This window comes from Talaromyces atroroseus (assembly GCF_001907595.1).
Source record: "Talaromyces atroroseus strain IBT 11181 chromosome Unknown scaffold_0, whole genome shotgun sequence".
NCBI lineage: Eukaryota > Fungi > Ascomycota > Eurotiomycetes > Eurotiales > Trichocomaceae > Talaromyces > Talaromyces atroroseus.
In genome coordinates, this window is record NW_017971432.1 from 6936 (window position 1) to 20219 (window position 13284).

At 47.7% G+C, this 13284-nt stretch overlaps 5 protein-coding genes across 5 annotated transcripts; 3 read left to right on the forward strand and 2 right to left on the reverse strand.

Moving 5' to 3' along the window:
- Window positions 1-224: 224 nt before the first annotated feature.
- Window positions 225-3881, forward strand: UA08_00001 (Histone-lysine N-methyltransferase, H3 lysine-4 specific; the record flags this gene model as incomplete). Its single annotated transcript, XM_020259980.1, has 3 exons — window positions 225-2706; window positions 2766-3704; window positions 3778-3881. The coding sequence occupies 3 exons, from the start codon at window positions 225-227 to the stop codon at window positions 3879-3881; spliced, it is 3525 nt and encodes a 1174-aa protein (XP_020124418.1).
- Window positions 3882-5645: 1764 nt separating this feature from the next.
- UA08_00002 (hypothetical protein) lies at window positions 5646-6860 on the reverse strand (the record flags this gene model as incomplete). Its single annotated transcript, XM_020260091.1, has 1 exon — window positions 5646-6860. One exon carries the CDS (start codon window positions 6858-6860, stop codon window positions 5646-5648), a length of 1215 nt encoding a protein of 404 aa, XP_020124420.1.
- Window positions 6861-7224: 364 nt separating this feature from the next.
- Window positions 7225-7533, forward strand: UA08_00003 (U6 snRNA-associated Sm-like protein LSm6; the record flags this gene model as incomplete). Its single annotated transcript, XM_020260202.1, has 2 exons — window positions 7225-7330; window positions 7400-7533. The coding sequence occupies 2 exons, from the start codon at window positions 7225-7227 to the stop codon at window positions 7531-7533; spliced, it is 240 nt and encodes a 79-aa protein (XP_020124419.1).
- Window positions 7534-8278: 745 nt separating this feature from the next.
- Window positions 8279-9519, forward strand: UA08_00004 (Methylthioribose-1-phosphate isomerase; the record flags this gene model as incomplete). Its single annotated transcript, XM_020260313.1, has 2 exons — window positions 8279-8805; window positions 8892-9519. 2 exons carry the CDS (start codon window positions 8279-8281, stop codon window positions 9517-9519), a joined length of 1155 nt encoding a protein of 384 aa, XP_020124415.1.
- Window positions 9520-10087: 568 nt separating this feature from the next.
- UA08_00005 (Vesicular-fusion protein sec18) lies at window positions 10088-12709 on the reverse strand (the record flags this gene model as incomplete). The annotated part of the gene is made up of 4 exons (XM_020260424.1): window positions 10088-10429; window positions 10498-10598; window positions 10664-10772; window positions 10859-12709. The coding sequence occupies 4 exons, from the start codon at window positions 12707-12709 to the stop codon at window positions 10088-10090; spliced, it is 2403 nt and encodes an 800-aa protein (XP_020124414.1).
- Window positions 12710-13284: the final 575 nt, after the last annotated feature.

Below are 13284 nucleotides of genomic sequence, written 5' to 3' on the forward strand. Positions count from 1 at the left end.
CACCGTGGATTTTTTGCATGCGCCGATCTCCTGAAGGATTCCTTACTATCTCTATTTACCTACCTCAAGCCGTTCTCGGCAACGGTGTAGTTACACGCCCTTGATTGGGATCGACCTCGCCAAAGCTCTCTGGAATCACATCAAACGAGCCATCGAGGCATTTTCACGACAATGATGGTGATTCCTTCGATTCAGAGAGCTCTTGGCGAGTAGCCTTTCACACCATGTCGCGGTTGTCTGCAGGGTTTGCCGATTTCTTCCCAACCGCGCCGTCGGTCCTCCAGTCGCGACGAACTAGAATATCAGATGATAGTGGACGAACCAGATCGATGCCCGAGACTAGCAACGGAATCATTCAGTCAGTAACTACGTCGCCTATCGTTAAAAAAGAAAACCATGATAATTTGCCTGGCGAGGAAGGTGAAAATGGTACATGTGCGCTAATTGTACGAGACGTTCCGTCGGTTAACCACGGCAATGGGGCCACGAATTCACGATACACCGTCGACTTATCTACTCAAATTATTGCTGATAACTCACATGCAATGAATGGAACGGGGTCATCACAGCATACGCTCGTTACGCAATCCGCGTCGCCCAACCCCAGCAGCCCTTACCAGACAAAGCCGGTACATAATTCTGATTATGAGACTGGGGTTGATGAGGCTTGGAAAGATAATATAGGTTGTCGCTCCAGAGGTGTCGTCGAAACACTCTCCGACGACACACGACCTGTCCTGCCATTCGAGCTCAAAGGTTGCAGAGTAATTCATGACCCGGAGTTGGACAAAAAGTCTGCCACCAAGGACAAGAAGAGGAAGCTTCAATATATGGAGTTTGTTCAGACAGATGCATACTCAAGAAACGCCGATCCACGGCTCTCTGTGGAAAATTACGCTCGAGGCTCTGCTAATAAGCTAAAAGTGAAACTGAGATTAACGCCCTATTCTATACGGCATTGGCAGTTCGACGCCGCAACTTCCATTGGCCGAGCAGCTCCTTCCCAGATCGTCGTTACCGGATTTGATGCCCTAACACCGATTGCTCCGATAAACGCGTTGTTCTCCAGCTTTGGAGAAGTTTCTCATATTGATAATCGCACCGATCCAGTCACGGGTAGGCCCCTCGGCATTTGCCTTGTTAAGTTTAAAGATACATCTTCTTTTCAGAACACTGGGCCATTGTCAGCGTCTGCTGCTGCGAGGCGTGCGTATTATGAATGCAAAAAAGAGCAGCGTATTGGCACGCGACGCATTCGGGTTGAACTTGACCGCGATGGACTCCTGTCACAGCGTTTGGTTGAAAAAGCTATAGAATCCTGGCGGAAAAATAACCAACCATCTCTAGAAGGGAGTCGTCATGATACTCCCCCGAACAACAACGAGCCTCCGCCGACTGCTCCGAAGGGACCGTCAGGGCGCTTGTCAGGTCGCCCATCTTTCAATCCCCCAGAAGGTCCTAAGGCAGCTATTATGAAACCCGCAACTCCTTCTCTCGTTGAAGAAACGCCGATTTTGCAACAAATAAAGCGCGACCCCTATATTTTCATAGCCCATTGCTATGTCCCTGTCTTAGGGTCCACGATATCTCACCTCCAAAAGCGGCTCAGAACGTTTGACTGGAAAGCCGTAAGATGTGACAGAACCGGATACTATATCATTTTTGAAAATTCTCGACGAGGTGAAGAAGAGACGATGAGGTGCTACAAAATGTGCCACATGACCCCCCTGTTCACCTACATTATGAATATGGAAAGCCAACCTTATGGAAATCCTAATTATGAGCGCAGCCCCAGCCCCGAGCGCTTACAAGCAGAACAGAAAGTCAAGGCAGAAAAGGAGAGAATTTTGAAGGAGCAGCAACTGGAGGCTGATGAAGAAAAACAACAACGTGCTCGCAATTTGGACCCGTCTAAAGAAGTGCTGAGTGTTGTCATTCGTGAATTGAAGACTAAACTGCTGGAGGATATCAAATTTCGAATCGCTGCTCCTTTTTTATATGAATATCTTGACCCAGATAGGCATTCATCGACAAGGAAAGCTTTAGGCATTCAGGATCCCGAGGCGAATAGACCAAACCCATTTCAGCTTGGTGTATCTAACGACTCCTTGCATACCCGTCCGCTTGATCTACTTGCCCTTCCTCGCATTCGTAAATCTCATCGTGGCCAACTAGGCCGTACAACTTATGTGGAAGAAAGGCGTGGCCACCTACTGCGTCGAAGCGATGTACGGCCGCTCCATCATCGCCTTCGTCATCTTCATGAAGCAGGAGATTCGGATGATGATGCGCGAACACCTATGTCAAGAGATACCGACGAAATCGGAAGTAGATCGCCAAGCCGATTGAGCTTTGATTCTTCGGCTTCAGACACAGAAGACGATTATGACATTTACGCATCTCAAAGTCCGTCTGTAGAAAACGAAGCTGCTGATTATGTCATCGCTACAGGTGTGGATACGAAGGAAGAGGACGATTTGATGCTCCAGCAAATTGATCTCAACTTGTCCGTTTCACCCAAAAAGAGAAAGAGGGTTATGGATGATGGACTTGATTCACGAAAGCGACACAAGGATGACCAAGAGATCCTTGACGTTGAGACAGTCGTTCTTGATGTTAAAGGTCATGTTCATTCTCCTCGTTTCTTCGGTAGCGACAGCTTTGAAGATGAGAATTTAATGCTGCGGTCAACAGAATTCAGCCTTGGTTTGTATACTATTCCTTATTTATCAGAATGGATGGTAATTGCTAACATTATATAAAAGACTCCGATTTTGCCTACACGAAGCCCGAAGTTAACCTGGAAGTCTCATATGATCAACCGCGGCCCAGCGTCGCTGATGATGACGCAATGGTTCTTGATCTTGACGGCTGGCAGTCTCTAGTCAAAGATGACGAGGATCTAGCTTTTCTTAAAGACACTCTTTACGACATATTACCGTCAGAAGTTGGTAATATAGCAATATGGGCCTGGAGACAGCGGGAAGTCAAGCTTTTAAATCGATACGGAGAAAGTGGACCCGTGTACACGGGCATTTGCGTTCCTGGATACTTTGTGCCGAATATGACGGGATCGGCTCGAACGGAAGGTAGAAAAAGGATATTCGAGTCGGAAAAATCGAAGTATCTGCCTCACCGTATCAAAGTACAAAAGGCGCGAGAAGAAAGAGAAGCACTCGCGCAAAGCGATCCTCAAGCGGTGCCTGTCGATCCCGCAAAGGCTGGCCCAACTAAGCCGGTGTCCAACTCCACGTCAAGATCTACGAGAGTGCAAAACCGCCGACTTGCTGCTGACATCAATGCACAGAAACAGGTTCTGCCCCCTCAAGGCGGTGATGGCGATGCGTTACGCTTCAACCAACTCAAGAAGCGTAAAAAGCCCGTCAGATTTGCCCGCTCAGCTATTCATAATTGGGGACTCTATGCAGAGGAAAATATTGCAGCCAATGATATGATCATCGAATACGTCGGTGAGAAAGTTCGACAACAAGTGGCTGATATGAGGGAACGGAGATATTTGAAGAGCGGGATCGGAAGCAGCTACCTTTTCCGAATCGACGAAAATGCTGTAATTGATGCTACAAAACGTGGAGGTATCGCAAGGTTCATCAACCATAGCTGTACTCCTAATTGTACGGCAAAAATCATTCGGGTGGACGGTAGTAAAAGAATCGTGATCTATGCGTTGCGAGACATCAGTAAAGGTTTGTTCTCTCCCTTTTTGTGCGTGTGTGTATGTTTGCTGTCTTGCAAAAGATACTAAATGGATGACTATAGATGAGGAACTCACCTACGACTATAAGTTCGAGCGAGAATGGGACAGTGAAGACCGAATTCCTTGTCTATGTGGGTCAGCAGGCTGTAAAGGGTTTCTTAATTGATGCGCATGGCAATTACACATTTCGGAGTACTATCTATACTCGGCGGACAATCAACGAGCGTTCTTTGTACAATGCATTGGATAGGCGTTCTTCGGGAAGGGCATGGTTTTGCAGCCTTTTTCTTTTACTCAATTCTTCTTTTTAAACATCGGTGAATATGCTACTGACTCTTCTGCTACTGACGGGGGAGGTTTTGGAGTCCACGACGTTGATACATGGGGTGGTGGTTGTTTTATGTATAATACAATATCTTTTGTTAACCAACGAAAGACTCTTCTATATTAACTTTGATTTATAGGATGCAAGAAGCGGTGGAGATCATCAAGATCTCGTTTGAATTAGGGAGTCATCTCAGGATTCATTTCTTAAGTTATAATAATGATAATAATGTATGTGCAGGGCTCGTTTTCGTAGTGACTTAGCTTATACAAGTCTACCTACTTAGCGTGACTTCAAAGCTTTGGCGGTGTCCCGCAACCTAAAATCTAGAAATGCCTCAGTAATTGAGTCCATTCCAAAGGCCGAGCTTGATATATCACGCTTTTTTTTTTTGGCGTGCACCGACCAAACTTAGTTATCTATTTAGTGGCTGCTGATCCGAGACACTTCTCGATATTTTTTTCTGAGGAAAGTTCTGGAGTGCAAGTGCACCACCGGTCGTACAATGATCCCACAGTAGTGGTGGGATTATTCGAATGAATGAGAAATCATGCGGCAATCGATACTCGAACAACGTCGAGAACGAAGGTTGATGTGCAAAACCCTGATCCCAATGCCTCTCTAATTAGCAACCGTCACCGATTGTGGAGGACCAGCCGCATGGCCCAGATCCTATTTCGTGGGAATTGCATGGCCAAATTGGAAGGAAAAGAAACCCCCGTCTGATAGATGATTTAGAAATAATTTTTTGCTTATACTGCGGACATAACAACAATGAAAAGTCAGTAATCTAGAGGCAATATGGAATCGTATGACCGTAGACCACACAAACTCACCCAGATGACTCGGCAGCAGGAAATTGGCAATCCCTTCTTTGATGTGATATTCATGACCACAATTGGCACAGCATAGCTTCCCTTCAGTCACATGCGTTTCTAGTAGCAATTTGTGCAAATCTTTTAAGAGTGCTTCGTCAATTGCGTCGTCATTTGGCTTCGTGTCTGATATATCGGGGAATCCGAGCTAGTAGTCAAGATTCGGAATCTTAGCGGTTTGATGCCTTTCCCAAACGACAAGAAGAGCTGTCGCTTTAAAAAGTTGCGAGGGCGGCATAAAATACTGAAAATGCTTACCTCCTGGGCTGTAACTTTTAGAGAATCCCAGTCAATTCGTGGGAGAATGTTCCGTATCAAGCTGGGATTGAAATCCAACTCCTCTTGTTCAAGCTCTGCGTCTCTGAAGTGTAGCGGGGAGGCCGATGGTGAGCCTCTGCAGCTTTTCACAGCGCATGTGAGGAAATTAACGGTGATGATTTTCATTGTTGAGGGCTGCTCTTGTGGTGCAATTAAGAGCGAGAATAGACCAGATCTTTTATGATGGGAGAAGAGTTGGAGGGGCAAGAAATTTTCCCAAGACTGCGGCCGCACTTCCGCTTCCGCCTTCTGTTATTGGTTGATCTATACGCAATACAGACAATCGCTCGTCAAACACTTCTCTTGGTTATGCTACGATAATAATACCTTGTCTAGGTGGAAATTATTCATTGCAGGACGGTGATCAATTAATACTAATTATATACCCCAAGTCGGCAAACGGAGACTCGTATCACCGCACGAAAACATCCACAAGATCAAGATCTGCCATATCATGATCCTTCAGCTGAGACGCCGGGTCGAGAAGGTCGCCGTCAAAAGACAGAGAAACTGTGCTGTCCGGTGGTATCTTTCTTTTGTTCTTGTAGTTGGTGATAACTTGTGAGACACTCGTTTGCGGCAGAACCTTTACTCGCATATCGCCACGGTCTTGGCTTTTCAGAATGATATGGAACGGGTGTTGTTTTTCTTCTTCAGGTTCATCATATTCATCCTCATCCGGTGCACGGTTTCGAGTCAACTGCTCTGCCTGAGACCTCAATAGTTCGTCCGTCACAGCTTCCACATGAACGCGCAACGGGCCATCATCTTCCGGGTCTAGACTATTGGAGAGAGATGCTAAAGCACTGTAATCAAGGCTTCTACATGTCGTTACATCAAAGAGTCTCCTTTTATTCCAGGTCAGATACACAGACGATGTCATCCTGTTATCAAACCCTTGTCGCTCACACCAAGCTAGTCGGACATCTCGAAATCGCTGCGACATTCGTCGATAAACAACCAGCGGCCTTGTGTTCTCGATTGCAGATGTTACGAGTATTTCAATAGCAGGGTCTTCCTCCTGCTTAACTGCATTCTTTTCTACACTGTAATCACCACGCGTATCCCCATCTCTGGCCACGGTAAGATTTGGTGGTCGGTGTGCATTTTCCTTCGCTGATAGTGACTCTTTTTTGTTGTTGATGACATGTCTGTTGCTAGAATTTGTGGGTAAGATGGGAGACGAAAAGCTTTCCCTGTGTAACCGTACAGCGTCCACTGCTTTGATTTCAGGTAAGTTCTTCCTTTCTTGTCCGTCAATAGCAGGGAATCCTTCCTCTGGTGAGTTGACACCAGTATGTACCTCAGCTACGTCAACTCTACTCGTCTCTTGTAGCCTTCCGGTCGGCGAAGAGGGAGACTCTGGCTCGTTGTTCGTTTTCGACGCTTCTTCTCTCGACTCATCGTCGTCTGGTTCTGATAGGCGGCGGCGCTTCGAAGGAGCATCGGTGGGAATTCTGGGCTCGGCCGAGACTTTCAGAGCAGACTTTGCGGCTTGTTCATGACGCTGCTGTCTATGCGCTTTCAAAATATCATTGTATGTCTGTTCAGAGCGACGGTAGAACTCAGGTGCAGAAGGCTCGTTATCAGTAGTGGCCCAGGCCGGCTTTTTGAAGAACGACCGCATTGAAACCTTGTTAATAAATTTTCAACGAGCGGTCCTCAGAAGTCAGATTATAGAAATACCGGATGGCGCGCGCAAACAGTTGATTCGTGATAGATGTAGAGAAGTTTGAGCAGATCTGGAGCTTCGGATTCGTTGCGTTGGAAGATCTTTATTTTTACTTGGGTAAAGGTTACGTATTATTACAAGGTTCTAGGCGGGATGGGCGCCGAAATGGTAGTGATAGATTACCAGCGGTTACTAATATGGAATAGCGTAATACCATCCAAAACAGTATTCATGTGACTAGCATCGCCGTGTTTCTTCGCTGCGAATCTTACAATCGAACGACGATTGGAATCTCACTCACTCCAACAATCAAAACACCATGGAGAACGGAGCCGCATCAGAAGGCAAGGATCCTTCCACCTTCCTTGGTGAGATCACTGGAGCTCCAGTGACTGTGAAGCTCAACTCGGGCGTCGTTTACCAAGGTATGATCGAATCATTCACAGCATAACTCTAAGGTCAGACTACTCTTACCAACTAGCTTTGGAAAACAGGTGAACTTCAATCTGTCGACGGTTACATGAACATCGCATTGGAGAAAACAGAGGAGTACGTTAATGGACAATTAAGGCGATCCTACGGCGACGCCTTCGTGCGTGGAAACAATGGTATGGACGACAATCCTTGAAGAAAAATCGTTGGATTGTACAGTGACTGAGATCGTCATTATAGTGCTATACATATCCGCCCGATAAATCTTTGGCGTCATAGGTCTAAAGAGGTCTATGCTATGAAACTAGACTTTCTTTTTTTTTCCGATCGAGTCGCGACGAGAAAGAATCCTTGATATCGCCCTCTGCAATTGCCGCTCGACCTCGGGCCTCAGTTCTCTGATATATAAATGAAATGGTCTTTTCAGTGGTGGATTGAGCGATAATTACGAACCAGCGATGTTTAAAAACATACACCAGGGAGTCTGCCGATGGCGTGATGCTGCTCACCCAAGTCCTGGATTACTTCGGTTGCTCCCTCTATTCCTTCTCTCTGTTGAGAAATGTTTCTAAATAATCATGGAGTAATACGATTTATGCCCAAGTATTGCCAGCATTATGCACGTAGGTCGTGTTTCTGTGCTCGTAAGGAGTTATGGTAGAAAGAACCCCACTGCGGTTTATAGCCGGAGGTTTGCCTCACCAACAGGCCAGTAAGAATTTTGGCCTATAGCATGTGGCTAAGTCTTTTCGTCTTTCATCTTTTCTGGATAGTGAACACTCCAATACTCCCCAGGATATAGCAGACTTCAGCAGTTTATACGTTGCTCCCCTCCTCTTTCACAGTGCGGGGTCATCGTAGTTGCGGTGCAAGGGAAAAAAAAAAACGTCATACCAACACTTTCCCATTCTTCTCATTTGAATACCGCGAAACGCATCAATATGTCTCTCCAGGCGATAAAATACACCGATAATCAGTTGCATATTCTCGACCAACTGCAACTCCCCTTCGTTGAGAAGTATATCCCTATTCGATCCGCGCAAGATGGCTGGCACGCAATCAAGGAGATGCGCGTTCGTGGCGCACCAGCCATTGCCATCGTCGCAATACTGTCGCTTGCAGTTGAATTGAACGAACTGCTAGCCGGTGGGAAGTTGTCGCCTTCGTCGGAGGAAGTCGGTCTGTTTATCATCGAGAAGCTACACTACCTTGTCACGAGTAGGCCGACGGCAGTGAATCTGGCCGACGCTGCGCAAAAGTTTGAACATAAGGTGACTGAGCACGTTAAGACTCCGGGTTCTACGGGCCAGTCTCTCGTTACAGCTTACTTGCAGGAGGCAGAATTGATGCTAGTCAATGACCTCAGCGACAACCAGAACATCGGAGCGTGGGGAGCAAAGTGGATTCTTGAGCGAGCAACATCGCAGGGACAGACCAAGGTCAATGTACTGACTCATTGCAACACAGGGTTCGGTTGGCCTACAATTTATTTTTCTCCCTTGCTTTGTTTTAGTTGCATCATAAGATATCTGGTTATACTAATTGAGGTAATAGGTCACTGGCGACTGCAGGCTATGGCACAGCTTTAGGTGTCATCCGGTCCCTCCACTCAGGAAATGCCTTGAACCGTGTTTATTGCACAGAAACTAGACCGTACAACCAAGGTGCTCGACTGACGGCATTCGAACTAGTGCACGACAAAATGCCTGCAACTCTGATAACTGATTCTATGGCGGCCGCCCTCCTCGCAAAGCCCGAATCCAAAGTTTCCGCTATAGTTGTCGGAGCAGATCGAGTGGCAGCCAATGGAGATACCGCAAACAAAATTGGAACATATGCTCTAGCTGTGCTTGCAAAACATCACGGCGTCAAATTTCTTGTAGCCGCACCACGCACAACGATTGATCGAGGAACAAAATCAGGAAGTGGGATTATAATTGAAGAACGCGCCTCATCGGAAGTGACGAGTATCAAGGGTCCCTTGCAGGGACGCGTGGGAGACACATTGCAGATGGAGACCATCCAGTTGGCCGCCACCGGTATAGATGTATGGAATCCGGCATTTGACGTCACGCCGGCGGCCCTCATCGATGCCATTATCACTGAGAAAGGGGTCGTCGAGAAGGGCCCGGATGGCTCGTTTCATTTCGACAAGCTTTTCGATGAGTCGGATCTCTCCTGATCGGTCGATTTTTGTGACGTGCCGGGATCTCCCTTTGCGCTGGATTGGGACCCCTGGGTATCGCCGTGAGGTTTAGCGTCTACCGCTGCCAGGAGCTCATCTATCTTCTGTTCCAGCCTGCTCAAGTGATTTTCTAGAGCACGAGCTCTGCTTTCACCCCTATCATAGAGTCAGATTAGCCTATACCGCGGAGGAATCTCCAGGATCAACGCACTGAGCTAGCTCCTTGAAAGCCTGTTCATATTAAGTTAATAATGCATCCCATGGAGTTGCTTTAAGAAAAGGGGGTGGCCGTACCTTTGCTAGGTCCAAGTTGTCCTCCGCGTTTCCCGCACCTGTCATTTTCGTTCCGCCTAATATTGATGAATAAGGGAAGGGTTGTTTGCTTGTTTTGCTCGAGAACAATGCTGGCGAACGTTGTGAGGACTTCTTTTTTCTTAAGATTGCATGGAGTATATAGACTCAGCAAATACTTAAATAGAGGAATTAACAAGGATATGCTGAGGTGTCGCAAGGCTGGAGGAATGAGGGGGATCATGACTAAGCCGTGCCCCGCTAACTTAGTTAACTACTCTATTGACCTCCCCACACTCCTCGCTGTAATCGCTACCCCTAACTGCTCAGCAAACCAGCCCGCCGGCTCAGGCACCATCTGCGCCGACTCGGCCATCGTCAGCACCGTCTTGATGCCCACACCCACGTGGTCGCTGTCGCTATACTGGCGCAGCATATTGATGCTCTGGTTTACACCGGCTGGGTCAAAGGCCTGGAATTCGCTGAGGGCGGCCCCCAGCTCGCGCATGTCGGCGACAGCTGGGACGGCGATCTGTTGGTCGAAGGCCTCGAGCATGTCGAGCTGGTCGAGCACAGTACGACGGGAAGTGGTTGCTAGGATGAGGAGGCGGTGGCCCTGGGAAGAGGCGTTAGTAAGGTGGACACGGGCCGAGGAGTGGTGCAGGGATGGAGCCGTGAACCTACCTTCGGAGGGGGTGCTTTGAAGAGGGTGAGGAGGGCTTGGACCATGGTGTTGGACAGACGTAGACCGACGGGATTCCACTCGATCAAACGCTCGATGTTATCTAGGAAACACAAGTCAAGTCAGTGATACTGTTTGAATAGGGAGTCAGTGCCAATTCGACCTCACCTATTATGAGCAAGCTTAGGGGACTCTTATAAGCATCCGTGAAGATCTTAAAGACATAGTCTTTCCTGGCAGCCTCCGAGGCAAAGCCAAGGACTTTTTCTGGTGTGATCTGTGAACTCCGCTATTAGCATAGATATTCGAATGAGGACAGCAAAGCCCCCTTTCCGACCCAAAAGATAAATTAATCGAACTTACAGACTTAATAAAAGGGTATCCAGAATCCAACGCAATCTTATTTGCAATAGCTGTCTTTCCAGACGCATTGGGTCCGTACAAAAGGACACACATCCGCCTCAAGCGATCTAGCTTGCGAACATTCTCAACGAAAACGTGACCATTGTCAAGGATATTCTTTATAGTCGGACTGAAATGGAGAATGCCATACGCAATGGCCTCCCCGAGCTCTTCATCATCCGCACCAAACGCAGGTCTAACCTCATTCAGGGCATTCATAAAGTCTTCGTTCTTAATCTTCATTTGAGCAGCATCGTCGCTGATCTGGGCCATGGCATCCACGCGGATGTGACGATTAAACGCGAAGGACGTGGCTGCTTTGACAAGGCCGTTGATTTCAGCACCGGAAAAGTTCTTGGTCAAGCCTGCTAACGTGTTCAAGTCGACGTCTTGATCTATAACCCCGTTTTTGGTCATCTTGGACGTATGAATCTGCAAAATCTGGAGACGTCCACGCTCGTCTGGTAAACTGATCTCAATCTGCACCTCTAGACGCCCGGGACGCAAGAGCGCATCGTCGATCATGTCCTTACGGTTTGTCATTCCAATGAGTAGAATGTTATTCAGTTGGTCCACACCATCGAGTTTGGATAGAAGTTGATTGACAACACTATCTCCCACACCAGTGCCCCCTCCGGCCCCTGATCCTCTTTGTTTACACACGGCATCCAACTCATCGAAGATGATAATATGGAGTCCGGACTCTTCGCCCTTTTCTTTATACTCTTTCTCTGCATCAGCAAAAAGCTTTCTGATATTCTCCTCCGACTGTCCGACATATTTGTTTAGAACCTCGGGACCATTTATGACTTTGGGTTCTCTGGCGTTCAACATCTTGCCGATTTGTCTGGCAATCAGTGTTTTACCGGTTCCTGGAGGGCCGTACAGCAGAATGCCTTTGACGTGCATGATGCCAAGCTTATCGATCAGGCCAGGAGGGAAGATCCTAGAGGCAAAGGCTCTTCGGAAAATGGTCGAAAACTCCGTATCTAGACCCCCGATGCCCATATTTTCAAACTTAAAGTCTGGGGAAATTATAGCATTGGCAGGGCCTCTACTAGTAGATCCTGAGAGCTTGATTGGCGAGCTTGCGCTCTTGTAAAAGTTGATGGCGGTCTGGGGCACGAAGATGCCTCGTGCATTAGCATCTGTCCGCATTTGCCCGTCGGACTGCTTTTCCATGCTCAAGTCGGCGAGTTGAGTTGTCTTGACAATAAGAGCTAGGGGAATGTTCCGGACATCCATCAAAAACCGCTGGCCCGGGGAGAAAATCTGGTTTTGGAACAGCTTGATCATCGACTCGGCCAAAGCATCCTGGTCATACGTCTGGTCGTTGAACTTCTTAGCCGAAGCAAAGCCGACCTCAACATCCATCCTGCTGAGGTAGGCGTTGCCTCCCTGGCTGAACGGGTTGTAGAGCTCTCCCACGAGCTCATCCGTCATGCCGACTTGAATCCATGTCCGCTGCGGATCTGAGAGACTGATGCATCCATTGGGAAAGCCTGGCAGCGGGCGGGCGGTTACCACATACTCTCCCTGAATCATCCGTCCTGTCAGCTTAATGTATATATCCTGGCCATCATGGTTTGGTGGGAAGTCATTACGGGACACGGCGCATAGATTGCTGAAGATGTACTGAGTCTGCAAAGTCTTGTCTTCGATCTTGGACAGCCGGAGTGGAACGTGGTGATTGTATCCCTGACCGGAGCCAGCGCCCGCCGGGGCTCCTCTTCCTTCTCCGCCTCCTTGAATCTGACGGCCGGGGGTCCCCATTCGACCTCCTTTACTGAACAGAGTACTCCTTGTATCCATCTTATTTGTATTGGAAGGAATCGAGTTTTCCGGAAGCTGGGAGAGAAGGGTCGGTAGAATGATACACAATTGTTCACTCGATTACAGCCGTGGATAGAAGAGATCTCGACGCTGTTTTCAGCTGTAGGGCTGACCTTGGAAATGGCGGCAAAATATCCGGATAGCGACAATGGCACTCCGTGCCTCGGCCTGTTTGTAACTCAAGTGCAATCCATGAAAGCGACAGAAAGAAGATCTTGATGTTGAGAGCGACCTTGAAGAGTCGCAAGCTGTTGTTGCTTCCACCGCTTACTTTAGGCTGCCGCAAATGCCCAGTACTGATAGTACCCCGGACCCACTATTCCCGGAAGCTCAAAACAGCAAGCAGGTATCATCAACATACAACAGACTTCTGAAGCTATTGATTGCCTAGTAATCTAAATCCATATTTCCATTCGAATAGTCCTTGTCTTTTGTGCAAAACAGACTTTTATGTCAGTTCCCTTTATGCTAGTAAACGAGGGGAAAGCGAGCATGTCCCAGGTTTAGCTACATGTAGCCTCTGAGAATTTCAGCTTCTGACACGTTGATCGCCG